The following is a 25,424-nucleotide window of genomic DNA, read 5'->3' as shown; positions in this document are numbered from 1 at the left end:
ATTTTTTTTTTTTTAAAGAAGCAAAAGGGAGAGAAAGAGAAAAGAGGAGTAGGCAGAACTGCCACTGGGCAGTCGCCACATCAACTTGGCGCTCAGGGTCACTCCGATGTGAGGGCTGTCACCTTGGCAACCGTCCAGTAGACACACGCAGGCAAGCAGTGTGTAAAACGGGGTGGGCGCCACAAAACGAGAGGTTTATGTAGTGGGACAGCATCTCAATGTCACCAGCTGTTCTGTGCTCTCTGGCACACACACACACACATTTCCTCTCCGAGGGGTCATCAGTAGGGCATTTCACATTCTCTGAGTCAGGGAGCATGTCTACTACATCTTTTGTTTGTCATATGATCACTACAACCATACCACGTAAAACCCAGTGGTGTCAAGTGCTTAAATAAAAAATACTTTAAAGTACTAAAGTAGTGTTTTGGAGAACCTGTACTTTCCTATTTATATTTTTGACTGGTACTTTACTACATTCCTAAAATAATGTTTTACATTGTACTCCACACATTTTCCCTGACAACCAAAAGTACTAGTTACATTTTGAATGCGTAGGACAGGAAAATTGTCAAATTCATGCATTTATCAAGAGACTCACTAAACACAAATGCATCTTTTGTAAATAATGTGACCCTTGTGACACATACATTTTAAAAACAAGAAAATGGTGCTGTCTGCTTTGCTTAACATAAGGAATTTTTTATTATTTATACTTTTAATACCCCCCCCCCCGACCTCAGAACAGCCTCTACAAGGTGCAGAAAGAGTTCCACGGTGATGCTGGTCCATGTTGACTCCAATGCTTAACACAGTTGTGTCAAGTTGTCTGGATGTCCTTTGGGTGGTGGACCATTCTTGATACACACAGGAAACTGTTGAACGTGAAAAACCCAGCAGGGTTGCAGTTCTTAAATCTTATATGTCTGGCCCATTCACCCCCTGAATGGAACAAATACACAATCCATGTCTCAATTCTTAAAAATCTTTCTTTAACCGGTCTCCTCCCCTTCGTCTACTCATTGAAGGGGAATTAACAAGTGACATCAATAAGGATCATAGCTTTCACCTGGATTCACCCCGTCAGTCTCATGGAAATAGCAGGTGTGCATAATGTTTTGTACACAGTGTATAAAAACATCAATAAGTCTTTAGTTAAACTAGTGCTATAACTCAGTTCACCAAAAACTATTAAACACAAAACTGAAAAGGGAAATGTTTATCAACTGGCTTTTTATTGAGGGACATGCAACTGTTAGGGGGGAAAAGGGTCTATATACACAGCAGAGTTCAGATGGAAAAATGTTCAGTGGGACCTTGACAAGCCAGAGAGCACCAGCATTACACAAACTAGGTATCCTGACCCAAAGCATTGTGGGCCAGAACAGGACCTGGACCGCAGTCTTTCTTCAGCTCCTTGTTCCATATAGAAAATTCAAAGAGGGGTCTTTGGGCCTGGCAGAGCTGCCTCTGGGGGAAGAGGAGAGGGAGGCTGGGTTGAGCCGATCTCAGCGATGCAGGACCCTTCAGCTCCATTCCTCACAGTGGACTCAAAAGGCAAGGTCTTGTGTACACACACAGTCCTGGGCGTGCTCAGTCATACACACACTTAGATGGGCCAGTCTGCTCAGTCCGACTCGCTGTTGTCGTCCTCCACACCCTCTGGTGCCCCCTGCTCGCCCCCCTCCTCGTCGCTCTCCTTGTCCCAGTCCTTCATGGAGGCTCCCATCATAAAGTCGTCTCTCAGCACGCTCCAGGCTGGCTTCTCTTCTGCCTCCCTGCCAGTCTATACACAAACAAAATATATCAGCTTTTTACAAAGATGGTACTTATTACCCATACATGATCCGTTTCTTATAGAATAGACCACCACTATAACTCCCAACTCCTCAGTCTCATAACAATAGTCTCCAAGAAAGTTTCACAACATCCCACAGCCAACAGTGCCACCATGTGGACATCAAGGGAAACCACTTCACAACAGGCCACTCCAGAGAATATTTATTAAATTATTACATTAAATAAGCGGTTATGGTGACAATTATTACAGACCTGCCCTATACAAGACGCATTTTATTAATGGTAAAATCCCATGTCAATCACCAGAAAAATATCCTGGGTTTGGGCGCCTGAAAAATTTCCTAGACGCAATAGATGGTAGTTTGATGCCAATCTAAACCCTTCAATCTCCAGTGCCAGCCCAGCTATAACACTGATCCTCTAACCCTGAAGCTCAGAGGCCCTGTTAGTATGTCAGACTGTCCCTATGGTGCTGCTGTTAGTATGACAGCAGCAATTTTCTCTCTATATTTATTAGAGGTTGACCGATTAATTAGGGCTGATTTAAAGTTTTTATAACAATCGGCATTTGTGGACGCCGATTACATTGCATTCCATGAGTCAACTGAGTGGCAGGCTGCCCACCTGTTACGCGAGTGCAGTAAGCCAAGGTAAGTTGCTAGCTAGCATTAAACTTATCTTAGAAAAAACAATCTTCACATAATCACTAGTTAACTACACATAATTGATGATATTACTAGGTTAATTAGCCTGTCCTGCGTTGCATATAATCAATGCAGTGCCTGTTAATTTATCATCGAATCACAGCCTACTTCGCCAAACGGGTGATGATTTAACAAAAGTATATTGCTGAACAAAGCACAATCGTTGCACAAATGTGCCTAACCATAAACATCTTTTGCCTTTCTTAAAATCAATACACCGAAGTATATATATTTTTAAACCTGCATATTTAGTTAAAATAAATCTCTTTTCCAAGAGAGACCTGGTACAATAGCAGCAGGGGGAACAACGTTTCAGACAAAACAACTTACATACACTACCAGAACATTAAACAAAACTATAAACACACATACAGCACAACAATTATATATATTACATTAAAAATACAAACATCTTGACCAAAAACAGCTGGCCTAAAAACAATTACACTCTTCTATGATTATATACATCGATCAAGTGTTTAAACGATCAAGTGTTTTAAAATGTTCAGGAGAGAATTCCAGGACCACGGAGCTAAGTAACTAAAACTATTTCTACCATGAACTTAAACGTAAGCTTTTTTACATGGCACATATTGCACTTTTACTTCCTTGTCCAACACTGTTTTTGCATTATTTAAACCAAATTGAACATGTTTCATTATTTATTTGAGACTAAATAGATTTTATTGATGTATTATATTAAGTTAAAATAAGTGTTCATTCAGTATTGTTGTAATTGCCATTATTACAAAAAAATAAAAAAACATCTACCGATTAATCGGTATCGGCTTTTTTGGGTCCTCCAATAAATCGGTATCAGCGTTGAAAAATCATAAATCGGTCGACCTCTACTTTAATGTACTACTTAAGTAGTTTTCTTGGGTATTTGACAACTTTTACTTCACTACAATACCTAAAGAAAATAATGTACTTTTTACTCCATTCATTTTCCCTGACACTGAAAAGTACTCGTTATATTTTGAATGCTTAGCAGGACAGAAAATTTGTCCAATTCACACACTTATCAAGAAAATATGCCTGGCCATCCCTACCGCCTCAGATCTGGCAGACTCACTAAACACAAATGCTTAGTTTGTAAATTATGTGAGGGTTGGAGTGTGCCCCTGGCTATCCGTAAATTTAAAAAACAAGAAAATTGTGCTGTCTGGTTGGTTTAATATAAGGAATTTGAAATGATTCAGTTTCACTTTTATTTTTGATATGTAAGTACATTTAAAACCAAACATTAAGACTTTTACTTTTTTATGAAGGCATCTTTACTTTTACTCAAGTATGACAATTAGGTACTTTTTCGACCACTGCATATTGGAACGTTTGCACGTAGCCTACTGCCGCGTGCGGATTGCTTACAATGTAAAAAAATAAAAAGTTCATCTAAATTAAGCTGAAGTTGATCTATTGCTTAAAAAAAATATTGAAAAAAATATGTGTAGTGGTTGTATGAATGGGATCCATCGTCCCACAACTGCCCCAGAGTCTGATTCAAATGTTTTTTTCTCGCACAGAACGACAAGCTAACCAATAGATTAGGTTAACTTTCCTACTATGGGGTATAGAACATTGACATAGGCGAGTGATATTGCTGTTTGTTTACTTGTCTTGTTGGCCGAGGAAAAGCAAATGTGGACAGTTCTTCTAACATCTTCAAAGTGCGCATCAGAATTCGATAAGAAGTGTGTCTGTCTTCACTTGTAGGCTACTTCGGACCTGCTAGGCCTGTGAGAAGTACAAGACTAATAAGAATGAATTTAGGGGGGGTGAATTTAGCACCTGCCTTAAGACCAACTCTGGGAAAACAACACATCAGTGGGAGAGAAAGGTATCGGGGATGAAACTCACCATCTGTCTCTCTGTCTTGGTGACAACCTCGCTGCCTCCCTCTGTGCCACGCAGCACGTTGATGAAGTCTTTCTTGGAGACAGAGGAGAGGAGCTTGGCTTTCTTCCTCTCCGAGCCGCCCGCCTCCTTCACCTTCTCATCCACCGTTTTCTGGTGCTTCCTCACAGCGTTGAACAGCTGTACTACCCCCCTGTGGAGAGGAGAGGTACACACACACTGTCATTCTGGTAGAATTTAAAGCCAATTCACTGTAAGATTAATTGTAATATTTTGTGGCGCTTATATTTAGCACAAAATCATAAATGCATGGGATTTTTTCCTGATCTAATAATTTTGTTATCGCCATCCTCAAATGGCAGGCATTGTATCATCATTAAGCGATATTGCTGTTGAATTACACCTTTTGTTGTTACAGCGTGAATTCAAAATGGTTTAAATGTGTTTTTTTCCACCCATCTACACACAAACCCCCATAATAAAATGGAAACAGGTTTAGAAATATTAACTAATTTATTGAAAATTAAATAAAAAATAACCAATTTACATAAGCATTCACACCACTAAATCAATACATGTTAGAATCACCATCGGCAGCAATTACAGCTGTGAGTCTTTCTGGATAAGTCTCTAAGAGCTTTGCACACCTGAATTGTACAACATTTGGCCATTATACTTTTCAAAATTCATCAAGCTCTGTCAAGTTGGTTGTTGATCATTGCTAGACAACCATTTCCAGGTCTTGACATAGATCTTCAAGGAGATTTAAGCTGAAACTAACTCGGCCATTCAGGAACATTCACTGTCTTCTTGGTAAGCAACTCCAGTGTATATTTGGTCAGATTATTGTCCTGCTGAAAGGTGAATTAATCTCCCAGTGTCTGGTGGAAAGGATTTTGCCTGTGCTTGGCTCCATTCTTGTTTAGTTTCTCATCCTGAAAAACTCCCAGTCCTTAACGATTACAGGCATACCCATAACATGTTGCAGCCACCACTATGCTTGAAAATATGGTGCATGGTACTCAGTAATGTGTTGTATTGGACTGTCCCAAACATAAACATGTTGTATTCAGGACAAAAAGTGAATTGCTTTGCCACCTTTTCTGCAGTATTACTTTCGTGTGTTGTTGCAAACAGGGTGCATGTTCAGGAATAGTTGTATACTGTACAGGCTTCCTTTTCACTCTGTCAATTAGGTTAGTATTGTGGAGTAGCTACAAAATTGTTGATCCATCCTCAGTTTTCTACTATCACAGCCAATAAACCAACCGTTTTAAAGTCACCATTTTAAAGAGAAATCCCTGAGAGGTTTCCTTCCTGTCTGGCAACTGAGTTAGGAAGGACTCCTGTATCTTTTTTTGTGACTTGGTGTGTTGATACACCTTCCAAAGGGATATTAAATGTCTGCTTACATTGTTTTTTTTTGTATACCAATAGATGCCCTACTTTGTGAGGAATTGGAAAACTTCCCTGGTCTCTGTGGTTGAACCTGTTTGAAATTCACTGCTCGACTGAGGGAGCTTAAATATAATTGTATGTATGCGGTACAGAGATGCGGTAGTCATTAAAAAAATGATGTTAAGCACTATTATGGCAGAGTGAGCCCATGCAAGTTATCATGCGACTCCTTACAACAATGGGGTTGAATACAGTACATTCAGAAAGTATTCAGACCCCTAGACCTTTTCCATGTTATGTTACAGCCTTACTCAAAAATGTATAAAATCCAAATCCCTCAATCTACACACAACACCCCATAATGACAAAGCAAAAACACAAACACCTTATTTACTTAAGTATTCAGATCCAATGCTATGAGACTAGAAATTGAGCTCAGGTGCATCCTGTTTCCATTGATCACCTTTGAGATGTTTCTACAAATTGATTGGAGTCCGCCTGTGGTAAATTCAATTAATTAGACGTGATTCTGACAGTGCATATCAGAGCTAAAAACCAAGCCACGAGGTCAAAGGAATTGTCTGTGGAGCTCCGAGACAAGATTGTTTTGAGGCACAAATCTGGGGAAGGGTACCAAAACATTTCTGTAGCATTCAAGGTCCAAAAACAGTGGCCTCCATCATTCTTAAATGGAATAAGTTTGGAATAACCAAGACCATTCCTAGAGCTGGCTGCCAGGCCAAACCGAGCAATTGGAGGAGAAGGGCCTTGGTCAGGAAGGTGACTCTGGCAGAGCTCCAGACTTCCTCTGTAGAGATGAGAGAACCTTCCAGAAAGACAACCATCTCTGCAGCACTCCACCAATCAGGCCTTTATGGTAGACTGGCCAGACAGAAAGCCATTCCTCAGTAAAAAGGCACATGATAGCCCACTTGGAACGCCTAAAGGACTCTCAAGACAATGAGAAACAAGATTCACTGGTCTGATGAAAACAATATTCAACACTTTGGCCTGAATGCCAAGTGTCATGTCTGGAAGAAACCTGGCACCATCCCTACAGTGAAGCATGGTGGGGGCAGCATCATGTGTGGGGATGTTTTTCAGCAGCAGGGACTGGGAGACTAGTCGGGATTGAGAGAAAGATGAAGGGAGCAAAGTACAGAGAGATCCTTGATGAAAACCTGCACCAGAGTGCTCAGGACCTCTGACTAAGGCGAAGGTTAATCTTCCAACAGGACAACGACCCTAAGCACACAGCCAAGACAATGCAGGAGTGGCTTTGGGACATGTCTCTCTGAATGTCCTTAAGTGGCCCAGCCAGATCGGGCTTGAACCCAATCGAACATCTCTGGAGTGACTTCAAAATATCTGTGCAGCAACGTTCCTCATCTAACCTGAAGGAGCTTGAGAGGATCTGCAGAGAAGAATGGGAGAAACTCCCCAAATATAGGCATGGCTAAGCTTGTAGCATCATACTCAAGAAGACTCAAGGCTGTAATTGCATCACCAATTACTGAATATTTATGTAAATAAGGTGCGTTTTACTTTTAATACTTTTGCAAAAAATTCAGAACTTTTTTTGCTGTCATTATGGGGTGTTGTGTGTAGATTGAGGGGGGTAAAAACAATTAAATCAAATTTAGAATAAGGCTGGAACGTAACAAAATGTGGGAAAAGTCAAGGTGTCTGAATACTTTCCGAATGCACTGTACTTATTGATTCAAGACATTTCAGCTTTTCATTAATTTGTAAAAAACAAAACAAAAAAACAACATAATTCCACTTTGACATTATGGGGTATTGTGTGTAGGCCAGTGACCAAAAATCAAAATTGAATCCATTTTAAAATCAGGCTTTAACACGACAACATTTGGAAAAAGTCACGTGGTGTGAATACTTTCTGAAGGCACTTTAGGTTTGTAAGCGGCACACGTGTGTTTGTACCTGGTAGCAACTCTCTGCAGGTTCCTCTCATTCTCTCGGTCTTTTACAACGTCTGGTTTCTCTCGACACATCATCTCCCAAGCTCGCTTCTTATCAGTCTGGCGGCCAGGAAAAAAAAGTTATTAAGCACGTACATACAGGCAAGCTGTACTGAATAAATGCCATGGGAGCAATTTAACGGCAGGTGAACTGGTCTAAGGACATTTCTGTTATCAGGCTATCATCTGATTTCAATAACCAGTTTAATTCCTGTGTTCATTAAAGTGAGAAATTGACATACAGGTACATACACAGAAACATGTACAGACATGAAAATAAACAGTACCTGTTTCTTCCTCTCCAGACTCTCCTTCTTCTCCTTCTCCTTCATCTTGTCCAGCTCTTTGTTCTTCAGCAGGATGCTGGGTTTGCTCGCTGGCGTTTTCTTCTGCAGAATCTTGGCCATGGCCTCCGCCCATCCAGCATTGGGGTTGGTGTCTACATCATCTGCTTCTCTGTTGCCTTCACCCTCTTCTTTCTCTCCTTCGCTCCCTCCATACTTAGCCTGCTCCCCATCACTCTCTCCATCCTCTTCTCCGTCATCACTTCCTCCATCCTCTGACCCCTCTCCATCGCTCCCTCCATCCTCTGACCCCCCGCCATCGCTCCCTCTGTCAGAATCATCACTCTCAGCATTGTGGTCCTCCTGGGGCTCAGAATCCTCTTCTGATGTGTGAAAATAAGGCATTTATCATATTGACCTATACAAATAATAGCTAGGCTTAAATAGGTTGCAAATTCAAAACAATTTAGCTCTGTCATTTCAGATCTAGCTTAACCCAGCAGACAGTTAATTAACACCTAATGTTAGCATTGTTCATGCTTCTCTATAAACACTAGCCACAATCTAAGGCTGGGCATTAAGTATTGATTCGATCAAATGTTTAGCTTACACAGACAGCTTGCTAACCAATTATCTAAGTTAGCTCCCTAAACTAGCCAAGTTACGTCACATAGGCTAGCTACTTTTTAGGTTTTGGTTTATTATTTCACTTTATTAACTAGGGAAGTCAGTTAAGAATAAATTCTTATTTACAATGGCGGCCTACACCGGCCAAACCAGGAAGACGCTGGGCCAACCTATGGGACTCTCAATCACGGCCGGTTGTGATACAGCCTGGATTCGAACCAGGGTGTCTGTAAGTGACGAATCAAGCAATGAGATGCAATGCCTTAGACCGCTGCGCCACTCGGGAGCCCCCCCCCAAAACCGGGACCTTTCGCGTGTAAAGCGAACGTTAATGCCATTTGATATTTCAAATGCAGAGCGAAGACGACTAAAAGCAAGTACCATAGCTAGCTAGTACGTTGATCTGCCTACTTAAGTCTCCACAGGGTTTAATGTAACTTTTTAGATACTTAACGTACAGCCATAGATTATCTGATCATGCTAGAGTGCCAATGCTATAGCTAGCCTAGCTACCAGGCTTGAGTCCAGTCTATTGAGTCTGGGAGAGACCAACGATACAAGGTTAATCATCTAGCTAGCTGCCTATACTTATTTTGAACTATTCTAAGAAAAACGATTAAAGCTTACCTAATATCACAGCTGAGTTCTCCACATGTGCCTTTTCCACAGATGCCATTATTGTGCAGCACTGAAACCATTCCGTGAACAACGTTCCGTGATGTTTAGTTCCGTATAAAAAGTTCCCACTTGACTTGACTGTAGTCCAAAGGACGGCAGATGGCGATATTGAGCCGTTTCATCTTACCATCCAAATGGACTGCATGCAGCCAGCTATACACTTGTATCCCCTGTGGACCGGTTCATACGTAAAACATTCTCCATTCAGGCTACGAAGGTGTCGATTTCCTCCTTAAGTCGATTTAATGGTGAATTGGGGAAATATATGTACTTTCTTTATGAAACTTCATCTTCCACCATCATGCTTGGCTAATGGATAGGAATGCTCGACCCAGATGTTGCGTATCGCGCTCAGCGATTTGGTCCAGTACGGACCGACAAAATGTGGTCTTGTTTAGTGCTGGAGCTCATTCAAAAACAAATACCCAGTGCTTTGCAAGTGTTAATTTTTACATTTACATTTGTCATGTAGCAGATGTTTTTTTATCCAGAGCGATTTGCATTAAACTAAGTTGCTATAGCTAGCCGACCTACCTACCTACCATTAGCCACTCTAGCATGGTGGTGGAAAATGGTGTTTCACAAACAGTATGCAGCCTGAATGGAGAATGTTTTATGTACGAACCAGGGATATGAGTGCATAGCCGGCTGCATGCGTACCCCAATATCGCCATCTGCCGACCTTTAGGCAAACTTGACTGAAGATTATTATTGGCTAATTTAACTGAGGTTCTGCCTTCCGACTCTTGTGACATTTGTACTATACAAAAAACACTGCCTTTCAAGTCACCCCGAGGGTCCTTGACTGCTCCAAACACGCACGCACGCACGCACACACACACACATGCAATTTTGTCAAGTATATTGCGGCGGCAGGTAGCCTAGTGGTTAGAGTGTTGGACTAGTAACCGAAAGGTTGCAAGATTGAATCCCCAAGTTGACAAAGTAAAAATCTGTTGTTCTATCCCTGAACAAGGCAGTTAACCCACTGTTCTGAGGCTGTCATTGAAAATAAGAATGTGTTCTAAACTGACTTGCCTAGTGAAATAAATATTGCACAATCCAGATGTGCACAGCTCTTTGGGATTTACGCAAAAAGACTCACAGCTATAATGGCTGCTAAAGGTGTTTCTAACATGTACTTTAAAATGTTTCCACTTAGAATATTTTGTGAAGATCATGAAAAAAAAATCTAAATTAAATCAATTTGAATCCACTTTGTAACACAATGAAATGTGAAAAAGGGGGTTAATACCTATGGGCACTGAAGGCTAATACCCTACACATATTTTATGTGTTGTACTTTGTTAAACCGGTGGACTCTGTGAATATGTGAGAATATGTATATAGAACTATAACCACAGATGTTTGGTTCAGATTTGGTCCGGTCTGGAGCGGCCTTGATTTGGCCCAAACATAGACCTGTCTAGGGTTGGTTCCGATTTGGTCTGAACCGAAAAAAATTGGTCTCGTTTAGGGATGGAGCTCATTTAAAAAAATAAAAAGAGTGCTTTGCAAGTGTTCATTTTTGTATTTACATTTTGGTCATTTTAGCAGACACTTTTATCCAGAGCAATTTACAGTCAGTAAATTGGATCTAGGTGTGACTGTTGGCATGAGTGTCATTTACCGTTTGTGTTCTCATGCCACTTACCTGAGGTCCTCCTGTGTGTTTCAGTCTCTATGATTGCTTTGTAACTCTGCGACCAATGTCGAATCATATCCTGTAGTCGTGTAAAGTGGAGTTCCTCCTCCACCAATCCCTCAGGGTTGCAATGTTAAATGTCGAACTACATCCTCTTATAAGCGGAGGTGAACTGACAAGACAGTGGACCAGCAGCTGTCAGTATGTAACCTGACACCACTGGAAGTCTTGATGGTATTTGTCTGAAACAAAAAAGAAGTTGATAGTACAAATTGAAAACTTTATTGAACTATTTACAGATAACATATACAAAAGAATACAAATAAATAGGATTAGATTAGCATATATTAAACAATGCCTTCAGAAATTATTTCACACCCCTTCTCTTTTTCCACATATTGTTGCTTTACAATGGATTAAATTACGATTTTTTTTTGGGGGGGGGGTCACTGGCCTATGCACAATACCCCATAATGTCAAAGTGGAATTATGTATTCAGACATTTTTGCAAATCAATTATAAACGAAAACTGAAATGCCTTGACTCAATAAGTATTCAAATCCTTTGTTATGGCAAGCCTAAAGTTCAGGAGTAAACATTTACTTAACAAGTCACATAATAAGTTGCATGGACCTACTGTATGTGCAACAATAGTGTTTAACATGATTTTTGAATGATTACCTCATTACCCCACACATACAATTATCTGTAAGGTTTACAGATTTACTCACACAGACCTAAGACCTCGCAAAGAAGGGCACCTATTGGTAGATACATAAAAAAATCAAACATTGAATATCCCTTTGAGCATGGTGAAGTTATTAATTACACATTAGAGGGTGTATCAATACACCCAGTCACTGCAAAGATGCAGGTGTCCTTTCTAACTTAGTTGATGGAGAGAAAGGAAACCGCTCAGGGATTTCACCATGAGGCCAATGGTGACTTCATGACACTTACATTGTTTAATATCTGTGATAGGAGAAAACTAAGGATTACATTGTAACATTGTCATTTCTCCACAATAGTAACCTAATTGACAGAATGAAAAGAGGAAAGCCTGTACAAAATTCTAATATTTTATAACATGCATCCTCTTTGCAATAAGGCACTAAAGTAATACTGCAAAAAATGTGTCAAAGCAATTCACTTTTTGTCCTGAATACAAAGTGTTATATTTGGGGAATATCCAATATAACTCATTACTGAGTACAAACTCTCCATACTTTCAAGCATAGTGGTGGCTGCATCATGTCATGGGTATGCTTGTAATCGTTAATCGCTTTCCACCAGACACTGGTGTCACGACCTGGTCGAAATATATTATGTTTATTCTTCATTTATTCGGTCAGGCCAGGGTATGACATGGGTTATTGTGGTGTGTTTTTGTCTTGGGGTTTTGTGGGATGTCTAGCGTTAGTCTATGGCTGCCTGAGGCGGTTCTCAATCAGAGTCAGGTGATTATCGTTGTCTCTGATTGGGAACCATATTTAGGCAGCCATATTCTTTGTGTGTTTCGTGGGTGATTGTCCTTAGTGTCCTTGTTCCTGTATCTGTGTTAGTTTACACAAGTATAGGCTGTTTCGGTTTTCGTTACGTTCTTTGTTTTGTAGTGTTTGTATTTAGATTTGTGTTACGTTTTGTTCATTAACCATGGATCGCAATCTACACGCTGCATTTTGGTCCGACTCTCTTTCACCGCATGAAAGCCGTTACAACTGGGAGATTAATTTGCCTTTCAACAGGACAGTAACCTAAAACACAAGGCCAAATCTACGCTGGAGTTGCTTACCAATAAGACAGTGAATGTTCCTGAGTGGCCGAGAGAGAGTTTTGAATTAAATTTGCTTGAAAATCTACTGCAAGACTTGAAAATGGTTGTCTAGCAACGATCAACAACCAATTTGACAGAGATTGAAGAAATTTTAAAAGAATAATGGGAAAATATTGTACAATCTAGGTGTGCAAAGCTCTTAGAGACATACCCAGAAAGACTAACAGCTGTTATAGCTGCCAAAGGTGATTCTAACATGTATTGACTCAGGGGTTTGAATACTTATGATAATGAGATCTTTATGTATTTAATTTTCAATACATTTTTAAAAAATTCAACAAATATGCTTTCACTTTTTCACTTTGTATGTAGATGGGTGAACAAAATAAATACATTGAATCAATTTTGAATTCAGGCTGTAACACAACAAAATGTGGAATAAGTCAAGGGGTATGAATACTTTCTGAAGGCAGTGTACCATTTTGAATTTGTGTACATTTTGTAAAAATCACTGATTATTTGACTGATTAATTGTGACACAGCTCGAATACTTTTCATTTTGTAACAAGTCATATGTATTGTTATGATTGCATTGTGTTGAATAGAAAATATCATACAACTGCAAGGTCTCCTGAGGTGCATCCACATCCCTGGCAACACTGGCAGAATGCCTAAAAGCTTCATGTGCTCATGCTTGTGATGAAGTTGCTACTCGGGCTAATGCTAGTGCTGTTCCTGTACTAGTGCACAGACAGAGTAGTCCCAGTGAAATCGGAACTAGCAAGATGGCAGCAGCCACGAATTAGTATATGCGACCGTGAGTAGATTACGTTGTAAACAACAGGCAGGCACCTTGGAGGTTGTCTCTAGCTCTTATTATTGCTGCCTTCAAGACAATTGGGAACTCTGAAAAAAACCTCCAGTTTTCTGTGGGTTAGGAGAATATTCCATCAACGTCCCACCAAACAAATACAGAAAATGGTTGCCATGTTCTCAGAACATTTATTTTATTTATATCACCTTTATTTAACCAGGTAGGCTAGTTGAGAGCAATTTCTCATTTACAACTGCGACCTGGCCAAGATAAAGCATAGCAGTGTGAACATTGTCTGCAAAAGGCATAAGGGGGTAGGCAATAAATAGGCCATAGGAGAGAATAATTGCAATTTAGCAGATTAACACTGGAGTGATAAATGATCAGAAGGTCATGTGCAAGTAGAGATACTGGTGTGCAAAAGAGCAGAAAAGTAAATAAATAAAAACATTATGGAGATGAGGTAGGTAAATTGGGTGGGCTATTTACAGATCGACTATGTACAGCTGCAGCGATCGGTTAGCTGCTCAGATTGCAGATGTTTAAAGTAAGATATTAATGTTCTAGCCACGTTAAATGAGAACTTTGCAAGAACATTCATGTGTCCAGTTTTATGTGGGTTAGGAGAATACTCCAGCAACGTCCCAGCAAACATACACAGAACATGGTTGACATGTTCTCAGAATAGAAGATACATGTTCTAGACACGTTTCATGGGAACATTGCAAGAACATTAATGTGTCCAGTTTTCTGTGGGTTAGGAGAATATTCCATCAACGTCCAGCCAGGTCACCCGTGATACTTGCCAGTATTCAACGTCCATCCATATGGATGGTCTGAGGACGTCGGGAGATGATGTGGAAACTGGCCATTAGGGGCAACAGTGAGCACTGTTACCTTCAAGTAGGTTTTGGTTTTGCTAGGGCGTTGTGGTTGGGGATAGAGGACAGTTGTAAACATCTGCCTCTGGTGGAACAACTTATATATTTTACGTTTGAGAAACACGTCTAATTTTGACGTGAGACCATGAGAGCTTGTTACAACATCCCACCAAATAGATTTTATTTATTCATTTTTATTTCACCTTGATTTAACCAGGTAGGCCAGTTGAGAACAAGTTCTCATTTACAATGCACAGATCATGTTTGCCAGGTTCTCAGAAAATAAGATATGAATGTTCTAGACATGTTTCGGGGGAAAATTGCATGTGCCCAGTTTACTGAGGGTTAGGAAAATATTCCATCAACGTCCCACCAAACATACACAGAACATGGTTGCCATGTTCTCAAAATATAAGATATTAATGTACCCTGGTCTGTACCCATGTCTATACTCTAGTCTGTACATTATGCCTTGAATCTATCCTTTTGTGCCAAGAAACCTGCCCCCTTTACTCTCTATTCCGAACGCACTAGACGGCCAGTTCTTTTATTCACTGCTTCAGCACACTCCGCCAACCCGGATGTCCTAGCCGTGTCTGAATCCTGGCTTAGGAAGGCCAACAAAAATCCTGAAATTTCCATTCCTAACTATAACATTTTCCGATAGAACTTCCAAAGGGGGCAGAGTTACAATCTACTACAGAGATAGCCTGCAGAGTTCTGTTATGCTATCCATGTCTGTGCCCAAACAATTCAAGCTTCTTCTTTTAAAAATCCACCTTTCCAGAAACAAGTCTCTCACCGTTGCCGCCTGCTATAGATCCCCTTCAGCCCACAGCTGTGCCCTGGACACCATTTGTGAATTGATCGCCCCCAATCTATCTTCAGAGTTTGTACTGTTAGGTGACCTAAACTGGGACTTGCTTAACACCCCTGCCATCCAACAATCTAAGCTAGTTGCCCTCAACCTCACACAAATTTTCAAGGAACCTACCAGGTACAACCCAAAATCTGTAACCATGAGCACCCTCTTAGATATCATCCTGACCAACTTGCCCTCTAAATACACTTCTGCTGTCTTCAACCAGGATCTCAGCGATCACTGCCTCATTGCCTGCGTGCGTAATGGGTCCACGGTCAAATGACCACCCCTCATCACTGTCAAAAGCTCCCTAAAACACTTCAGCGAGCAGGCTTTTCTAACCGACCTGGCCCGGGTATCCTGGAAGGATATTGACCTCATCCCATCAGTAGAGGATGCCTGGTTGCTCTTCAAAAGTGCCTGGTTGCTCTTAAAAAAGCATGCTTCGTTAAAAAAAATGTAGAACTAAGAACAGATATAGCCCTTGGTTTACCACAGACTTGACTGCCCTTGACCAGCACAAAAACATCCTGTGGCGTTCTGCATTAGCATCGAATAGCCCCCGCGATATGCATCTTTTCAAAGAAGTCAGGAGAGGAACCAATATACTGTACTCAGTAAGTTAGGAAAGCTAAGGCTAGCTTTTTCAAACAGAAATTTGCTTCCTGTAGCACTAATTCCAAAAGGTTTTGGGACACTGTAAAGTTCATGGAGAATAAGATCACCTCCTCCCAGCTGCCCACTGAGGATAGGAAATACTGTCACCACTGATAAATCTACAATAATCAATAATTTCAATAAGCATTTTTCCACGGTTGGCCATGCTTTCCACCTGGCTACCCTTACCCCGGCCAACCACGGCCAACACCTCAGCACCCCCTGCAGCAATTTGCCCAACCCCCCCACTTCTCCTTCACCCAAATCCAAACAGCTGATGCAAAATCTGGATCCCTACAAATCAGCTGGGCTAGACAATCTGGACCCTCTCTTTCTAAAATAATCTGCCGAAATTGTTGCAACCCCTATTACTAGCCTATTCAATGTCTCTTTCGTATCGTCTGAGATCCCCAAAGATTGGAAAGCTGCCTCTCTTCAAAGGGAGCGACACCTTAGACCCAAACTGTTATAGACCTACAGTTGAAATCGGAAGTTTACATACACCTTAGCAAAATACATTTAAACTCAGTTTTTCACAATTCCTGACATTCATTCCGAGTAACAATTCCCTGTCTTAGGTCAGTTAGGATCACCACTTTATTTTAAGAATGTGAAATGTCAGAATAATAGTAGAGAGAATGATTTATTTCAGCTTTTATTTCTTTCATCACATTCCCAGTGGGTCAGAAGTTTACATACACTCAATTAGTATTTGGAAGCATTGTCTTTAAATTGTTTAACTTGGGTCAAACATTTTGGGTAGCCTTCCACAAGCTTCACACAACAAGTTGGGTGAATTTTGGCCCATTCCTCCTGACAGAGCTGGTGTAACGGAGTCAGGATTGTAGGCCTCCTTGCTCACACACGCTTTTTCAGTTCTGCCCACAAATCTTCTATGGGATTGAGATCAGGGCTTTGTGATGGGCACTCCAATAGCTTGACCTTGTTGTCCTTAAGCCATTTTGCCACAACTTTGGAAGTATGCTTGGGGTCATTGTCCATGAGATGTTGCTTCAATACATCCACCTAATTTTCCTCCCTCATGATGTCATCTATTTTGTGAAGTGCACCAGTCCCTCTTGCAGCAAAGCACCCCAACAACATGATGCTGCCACCCCTGTGCTTCACGGTTGGGATGGTGTTCTTCGGCTTGCAAGCTTCCCCCTTTTTCTCCAAACATAACAATGATCATTATGGCCAAACAGTTCTGTTTTTGTTTCTTCAGACCAGAGGACATTTCTCCACAAAGTACGATCTTTGTCCTCATGTGCAGTTAAAAACCGTAGTCTGACTTTTTTATGGTGGTTTTAGAGCAGTGGCTTCTTCCCTGCTGAGCGGCCTTTCAGGTTATGTCGATATAGGACTCGTTTTACTGTGGATATAGATACTTTTGTACCTGGTTCCTCTGGAATCTTCACAAGGTCCTTTGCTGTTGTTCAAGAATTGATTTGCACTTTTCGCACCAAGGTACGTTCATCTCTAGGAGACAGATCTCCTTCCTGAGCAGTATGACGGTTGCTTGGTCCCATGGTGTTTATACTTGCATATTATTGTTTGTACAGATGAGCGTGGCACCTTCAGGCATTTGGAAATTGCTCCCAAGGATGAACCAGACTTGTGGAGGTCTACCATTTTTATTCTGAGGTCTTGGCTGATTTCTTTTGATTTTCCCATGGTGTCAAGCAAAGAGGCACTGCGTTTGAAGGTAAGCCTTGATATACAGTGGGGCAAAAAAGTATTTAGTCAGCCACCAATTGTGCAAGTTCTCCCACTTAAAAAGATGAGAGAGGCCTGTAATTTTCATCATAGGTACACTTCAACTATGACAGACAAAATGAGAAAAAAAATCCAGAAAATCACATTGTAGGATTTTTTATGAATTTATTTGCAAATTATGGTGGAAAATAAGTATTTGGTCAATAACAAAAGTTTATCTCAATACATTGTTATATACCCTTTGTTGGCAATGACAGAGGTCAAACGTTTTCTGTAAGTCTTCACAAGGTTTTCACACAGAGTTGCTGGTATTTTGGCACATCCACAGGTACACCTACAATTGACTCAAATTATGTCAATTAGCCTATCAGAAGCTTCTAAAGCAATGACATATTTTCTGAAATTTTCCAAGGCACAGTCAACTTACTGTATGTACATTTTTGACCCACTGGAACTGTGATACAGTGAATTATAAGTGAAATAATCTGTCTGTAAACAATTGTTGGAAAAATTAGATGTCTTAACTGACTTGCCAAAATGATAATTTGTTTAACAAGAAATTTGTGGAGTGGTTGAAAAACAAGTTTTAATGACTCCAACCTTAGTGTATGTAAACTTCCGATTTCAACTGTATGTCCATCCTGCCCTGCCTTTCTAAGTTAATAAACAGATCACCGACCATTTCGAATCCCACCGTACCTTCTCCACTATGCAATCTGTTTTCCGACCTGGTCATGGGTGCACCTCAGCCACACTCAAGGTCCTGAACGATATCATAACCGCCATCGATAAAAGACAGTACTGTGCAGCCGTCTTCATCAACCTGGCCAAGGCTTTCGACTCTGTCAATCACCGCATTCTTATCGCCTTGGCTTCTCAACTGACTGCCTCGCCTGGTTCACACTACATCTCAGAGTTCAGTGTGGCAAATCGGAGGACCTGTTGTCCGGACCTCTGGCAGTCTCTATGGGGGTGCCACAGTGTTCAATTCTCAGGCCGACTCTTTTCTCTGTATATATCAATGATATCGTTCTTGCTGCTGGTGATTCCCTGATCCACCTCTACGCAGAAAACACCATTCTGTATACTTCTGGCCCTTCTTTGGACACTGTGCTAACAAACTTCCAAACGAGCTTCAATGCCATACAACACTCCTCCTGTGGCTTCCAACATCTTTTAAATGCTAGTAAAACTAAGTGCATGCTCTTCAACCGATTGCTACCCGCACCCTCCCACCCGACTAGCATCACTACTCTGGAGGGTTCTGACCTAGACTATGTGGACAACTACAAATACCTAGGTTTCTGGTTAGACTGTAAACACTCCTTCCAGACGCAAATTAAGCATCTCCAATCCAAAATTAAATCTAGAATCGGCTTTCTATTTCTCAACAAAGACTCTTGCACTCATGCAGCCAAGCTTACCTTTGTAAAACTGACTATCCTACCGATCCTTGTCTTCAGGGTTGTCATTTACAAAATAACCCCCAACACTCTACTCATCAAACTGGATGTCGTCTATCACAGAGCCATCTATAAGTCTTTGCTAGGTAAAGCCCCGCCTTATCTCAGCTCACTGTTCACCATAGCAACACCCACCCGTAGCACACACTACAGCAGGTATATTTCACTGGTCATCCCCAAAGCCAAGACCTACTTTGGCTGCCTTTCCTTCCTGTTCTCTGCTGCCAATGACTGGAAAGAATTGCAAACATCTCTGAAGCTGGAGTCTTATATCTCCCTCTCTAACTTTTAGCATCAGCTGTCAGAGCAGCTTACCGATCACTGTACCTGTACACAGCCAATCTGTAAATAGCACACCCAACTATCTCATCCCCATATTATTACTTACTCTCTTGCTCTTTTGCACCCCAGTATCTCTACTTGCACATCATTATCTGCACATATCACTCCAGTATTAATGCTAAATTGTAATTATTTTCGCCTCTATGGCCTATTTGTTGCCTACCTCCCTACTCTTCTACATTTGTACACACTGTACATAAATATTTCTATTTTTCTTTTCTTTTGTGTTATTGACTGTACTTTTGTTTATATGTAAGTCTGTGTTGTTGCTGTTGTCGCACTGTTATGCTTTATCTTGGCCGGGTCGGAGTTGTAAATGAGAACTTGTTCTCAACTGGCCTACCTGGTTAAATAAATGTGAAATAAAAAAATAAAAAAATAAATGTATTACACATCACATCTTGTTACCGAGCCAATCATGGCCCTGATTGGTGGGTCACTGATCCAGTCATAGCTCCAAGTCTGTTGGTTTGGGATACTCACACACACATACACAGCACTTTTAACATATATTGTTTTCAACTTGCATATTTACACACGTTGACATACATGTCTATATTATGCATGTTCATTTATACAGTAATTATTATTCAATATGTCCTCATCTGGGATTTGAACTCTTGTTTCACGGTATTTCGATCTTCCTGCTATGCCACCAGGTCTGTGTCAGGTATCAGTTAATCTGACTATTCTCTCATCATTGATTTGATTTACTTATTTCAGCAATTGAAGGGCTTTCTGTATAGTTGTCTAATGTTGGTGAGGCATATTAACCTGTTTTAATAATACTTCTGAATCACTATGATCAATAAAATATTTTCTTGAGTATACTTTTAACCAGTGGCGGTCAGTGCTGTTTTAGATGAGAGAGGATGATTTTCTTTTCATGAGCATGGCTTTATTTCTATACAGGATATTGGATGACTGTCATTGATATTCCATTCACCTAGTTCAATGTAACAGCGATTAGTAAAACCAAATGCATACCTTAACTTGGAAGAGTTCCAGTGTTGTATTGGATAGTCATAGCCAGCTAGCTAACATAGCATCCCTCTGTTTGAGCAGGGTGTTTCAGTAGGCTAATCTAGCTAGCTGCATTTGCTAGCTAAGTAAGTGAAACTGAAAAAAAAAACAGAAGAAATATCTCTCTATATATTTCTCTGTAGCTTTTCCTTCATTTTGGAATAAATTAATTTGTTCAAACGTGTTCAACTATTGTCTTTCTCTCACATTGTATGCACTGCCGTGCTAGCTAGCTTTAGCTTATGCTTTCAGTACTAGATTCATTCTCTAAACCTTTGATTGGGTGGACAACATGTCAGTTCATGCTGCAAGAGCTCTGGTAGGTTGGAGGACATCCTCCGAAAGTTGTCATAATTACTGTGTAAGTGTATGGAAGGGGTTGAGAACCATGAGCCTCCTAGGTTTTGTATGGAAGCCAATGTACACAGAGGAGGACGGAAGCTAGCTGTTCTCCAGCTACAACATGGTGCTACCCAACAGAGTGCTGTTGAGGCTACTGTAGACATTCTTTGCAAAATAGTGTTTTTTAATCAATAATTTGGTATAGTCTAGTATAGTTTTATCTAAAAAGGATACATTTTGAAATGTTTAACAATATTTATTTTTATGAAATTCACCGAGGAGGATGGTCCTCCCCATCCTCCTCCGAGGAGCCTCCACTGCTTTTTAACAGAACTTAGATTTTCTTCAAAGTGAATTTCACCCTATTGCTTACACCTATTAAGTTGTTTCGGATCGACACAAGTGCCTATAGGGAGAAGGGATTTAGGGTTTCTTCTGATCAGAGTCTAACCATAGTGATTCTATAAGCACATCCCCTATTCCTAGAGATACAGTGCCTTGCGAAAGTATTTGGCCCCCTTGAACTTTGCGACCTTTTGCCACATTTCAGACTTCAAACATAAAGATATAAAACTGTATTTTTTTGTGAAGAATCAACAACAAGTGGGACACAATCCTGAAGTGGAACGACATTTATTGGATATTTCAAACTTTTTTAACAAATCAAAAACTGAAAAATTGGGCGTGCAAAATTATTCAGCCCCCTTAAGTTAATACTTTGTAGTGCCACCTTTTGCTGCGATTACAGCTGTAAGTCGCTTGGGGTATGTCTCTATCAGTTTTGCACATCGAGAGACTGAAATTTTTTCCCATTCCTCCTTGCAAAACAGCTCGAGCTCAGTGAGGTTGGATGGAGAACATTTGTGAACAGCAGTTTTCAGTTCTTTCCACAGATTCTCGATTGGATTCAGGTCTGGGCTTTGAGTTGGCCATTCTAACACCTGGATATGTTTATTTTTGAACCATTCCATTGTAGATTTTGGTTTATGTTTTGGATCATTGTCTTGTTGGAAGACAAATCTCCGTCCCAGTCTCAGGTCTTTTGCAGACTCCATCAGGTTTTCTTCCAGAATGGTCCTGTATTTGGCTCCATCCATCTTCCCATCAATTTTAACCATCTTCCCTGTCCCTGCTGAAGAAAAGCAGGCCCAAACCATGATGCTGCCACCACCATGTTTGACAGTGGAGATGGTGTGTTCAGGGTGATGAGCTGTGTTGCTTTTACGCCAAACATAACGTTTTGCATTGTTGCCAAAAAGTTCAATTTTGGTTTCATCTGACCAGAGCACCTTCTTCCACATGTTTGGTGTGTCTCCCAGGTGGCTTGTGGCAAACTTTAAACAACACTTTTTATGGATATCTTTAAGAAATGGCTTTCTTCTTGCCACTCTTCCATAAAGGTCAGATATGTGCAATATACGACTGATTGTTGTCCTATGGACAGAGTCTCCCACCTCAGCTGTAGATCTCTGCAGTTCATCCAGAGTGATCATGGGCCTCTTGGCTGCATCTCTGATCAGTCTTCTCCTTGTATGAGCTGAAAGTTTAGAGGGACGGCCAGATCTTGGTAGATTTGCAGTGGTCTGATACTCCTTCCATTTCAATATTATCGCTTGCACAGTGCTCCTTGGGATGTTTAAAGCTTGGGAAATCTTTTTGTATCCAAATCCGGCTTTACACTTCTTCACAACAGTATCTCGGACCTGCCTGGTGTGTTCCTTGTTCTTCATGATGCTCTCTGCGCTTTTAACGGATCTCTGAGACTATCACAGTGCAGGTGCATTTATACGGAGACTTGATTACACACAGGTGGATTGTATTTGTCATCATTAGTCATTTAGGTCAACATTGGATCATTCAGAGATCCTCACTGAACTTCTGGAGAGAGTTTGCTGCACTGAAAGTAAAGGGGCTGAATAATTTTGCACGCTCAATTTTTCAGTTTTTGATTTGTTAAAAAAGTTTGAAATATCCAATAAATGTCGTTCCACTTCATGATTGTGTCCCACTTGTTGTTGATTCTTCACAAAAAAATACAGTTTTATATCTTTATGTTTGAAGCCTGAAATGTGGCAAAAGGTCGCAAAGTTCAAGGGGTGCGAATACTTTTGCAAGGCACTGTATCCTTTATTGGATCAGTGTTTAGGGTCTTCGTCATTGGTGCTGGTGTCCTGTGTTCAAGACCCGCGAGGGGAGTTACCCCACTCTCACATTCCAAGCAATGTATTGTGGCAGACCAAGGGGTTTGGTCAAAATGTTTTTACAGATCAGACACAGACAGAGTTGGATTAGCTTGTTTTCAAGGGTGTTTATTTCAGTAACAAACAAAAATAAAATCATCCTCTGGGATACTGTCTTCTGGGTCTCCGGGTCTTGCTGTATCCTGGGGGGAACAAAACTGAGCTCCCTCCGTTATCTCCGGGACTGAGCACGACTATAAGGGAGTAACCTCTTTTCCCCCAGTCCCCTCTCCCGTGTGCTGCCCTTCTGGCAGCTTTATTGGACTTGTCCAGCTTGTGAGCAATCAACCCCTTGATTACTCACCAAACACAATTACTCCCGGCCGGAGAGTCCGTCGAGACCTGGCACGTCCAGCAGAGGGAGCCATCGCCTTGTGATGTTGACGCCGTCTGTCACCAGGCCTCGACGAGTCTCCCCCTGGTGGCTGACCTGCTGTATGCCACAGTATGTTAAAGTCATTGCCGCTTTGAATTGCATTTGTCAGACACTTCGATTGTTTTTATGGACATTTCGTTAGAACACATATATTATTTATGCATAAATAGTATTTATGAACCTATGTTTATTATCATAATGTGTATAGATTTGTCCTCTTTAACAGATTTCTGGATTTTTATGGATACCAGATGCTTTTCAGGTTTGGATTTTGTGTTTCTGGAGGTTGACATCAAAGCTACCTTTGCAGAGTTTGCATCTGACTAAAATGTTGTTCTCTTTCACCTCGATTAACTCAAAATTTGTTACGGTTTCCTGTATGTGAAGGAGAGTCGGACCAAAATGCGGCGTGTTGATTACGATTCATGTTTAATGACAAACACACTAAACACAAACACTACAAAACAATAAACGTAATGAACGTAACGAAAACCGAAACAGCCTATACTTGTGTAAACTAACACAGAACAAGGACTTAGGACACTAAGGACACCCACGAAACACTCAAAGAATATGGCTGCCTAAATATGGTTCCCAATCAGAGACAACGATAAACACCTGCCTCTGATTGAGAACCACTTCAGGCAGCCATAGACTTAACGAGAACACCCCACTAATCTACAATCCCAATACAAACACACCACATACAAAAACCCATGCCACACCCTGGCCTGACCAAATAAATGAAGACAAACACAAAATACTTCGACCAGGGCGTGACAAAATTAGTGGGAGCATTTCCATAAGGAAAATGTTAAGCAGGGTACAGTTGTTGAATCTTAATATGTGTCACTAGTCCGACTGAGGGTGGTTTCCCTTCCCGGTCGGGTGGCGCTCGGCGGTCGTCGTCACCGGCCTATTAGCTGCCACTGATTGTCTTTCCTCCCCCTCCTTGTATGTTTATTTGTAGCACCTGTGTGTGATGATTAGTTTGTCTTTATTAGACAGCCGGCCCGCCTGGTTGTTGTGCGGGATTATTTTTTGTAACCTTTGGCTCTGTAGCAGAGGAACGTGTTACATTTACATTTACATTTAAGTCATTTAGCAGACGCTCTTATCCAGAGCGACTTACAAATGTGTTAGTTCCTGGTCATGCATTTTTCAGTAGTCATTTGGTGCAATTAAAGAGCACAGCATTGTACTCTCTGTCTCCTGCGTTTGACTCCACACCCACGACACCCGGAGTATTACAATATGACAAATGTCATCGCAGGAGGAAAATAATCCTGCAGCAGGAGGATTAAATAGGTTAATAAATATCATACCCGCAGCAGGTTAATACATATCTCAAATGTATAATCGCCCCAAGGGGGCAGCTGGAAGCAGTGTTTGTAGGTTATACAATGCAGTACCGTACCTAGAGGGTTATGATTTGGGGAAGGCTCTGCAGTGTAAACCAACCGACCTCATACCATCATCAAGTACTCTCACGGCCTGCTAGAGCATTGTGAACTGGGTGTCAGGAGTTCACACCCGGTGCTGAGAAATCATTTTGACAGTTTGTATGAATGGAAACGAATATTGTTGTAGCATACTGTCATGCACAAAGTAGATATCCTGAACGACTTGCCAAAACTATAGTTTGTTACCAAGACATTTGTTGAGTGTAACCCAAGTGTATGTAAACTTCTGACTTCAACTGTTTGTGTTGTGATAATTGCATTGTTTGCTCTATAACCTGCCTGTTCATATTTCTAGCCACCGTGATATATAGGCATAAGGCCAAGACAATAAGACAGTGGCGGAATAGATTCAACCACACCTTTGTTCCATCACAAAACCAGAGAACAACATCTGTACAGTGAAGTCCATAAAGCATATTGTACGTAACAAACAGTTACATGATCTACATCATGGTCAAGCAAGCTAATGTTCCTGACATTTTCGGACTCTAAACAA

General features: G+C 40.9%; 1 protein-coding gene across 2 annotated transcripts; it reads right to left on the bottom strand.

Annotated features, from left to right (window-relative positions):
* Positions 1-1,213: 1,213 nt before the first annotated feature.
* On the bottom strand, positions 1,214-11,195 carry LOC135519978 (RRP15-like protein). Of its 2 annotated transcripts, none has more exons than XM_064945265.1 (5): positions 10,985-11,195; positions 8,029-8,408; positions 7,704-7,801; positions 4,365-4,554; positions 1,214-1,786 (listed from the first exon to the last, which is right to left on the bottom strand). In XM_064945265.1, exons 1-5 carry the CDS (start codon positions 11,049-11,051, stop codon positions 1,628-1,630), a joined length of 894 nt encoding a protein of 297 aa, XP_064801337.1. In that variant the 5' UTR covers positions 11,052-11,195; the 3' UTR covers positions 1,214-1,627. The 2 variants fall into 2 exon arrangements, with proteins under 2 accessions (XP_064801337.1, XP_064801338.1); XM_064945266.1 differs by lacking the exon at positions 10,985-11,195 and adding an exon at positions 9,280-9,371.
* Positions 11,196-25,424: the final 14,229 nt, after the last annotated feature.

The sequence above is a fragment of the Oncorhynchus masou genome, chromosome 29, assembly GCF_036934945.1.
Source record: "Oncorhynchus masou masou isolate Uvic2021 chromosome 29, UVic_Omas_1.1, whole genome shotgun sequence".
NCBI lineage: Eukaryota > Metazoa > Chordata > Actinopteri > Salmoniformes > Salmonidae > Oncorhynchus > Oncorhynchus masou.
The sequence above is the reverse complement of the archived record's forward strand: the minus strand, read 5'-3'. Positions and strand labels throughout refer to the sequence as shown.

What these genes read in the sequence shown, in the direction of transcription:
- LOC135519978 (XM_064945265.1), bottom strand. Translation starts at nt 11,051, where the DNA reads ATGATTCGACATTGGTCGCAGAGTTACAAAGCAATCATAGAGACTGAA. An exon ending in GTCTGGAGAGGAAGAAACAG is followed by an intron (nt 7,802 to 8,028) that starts GTACTGTTTATT and finishes CCTGGCCGCCAG; the next exon opens with ACTGATAAGAAGCGAGCTTG. An exon ending in CTGCAGAGAGTTGCTACCAG is followed by an intron (nt 4,555 to 7,703) that starts GTACAAACACAC and finishes TCCTCTCCACAG; the next exon opens with GGGGGTAGTACAGCTGTTCA.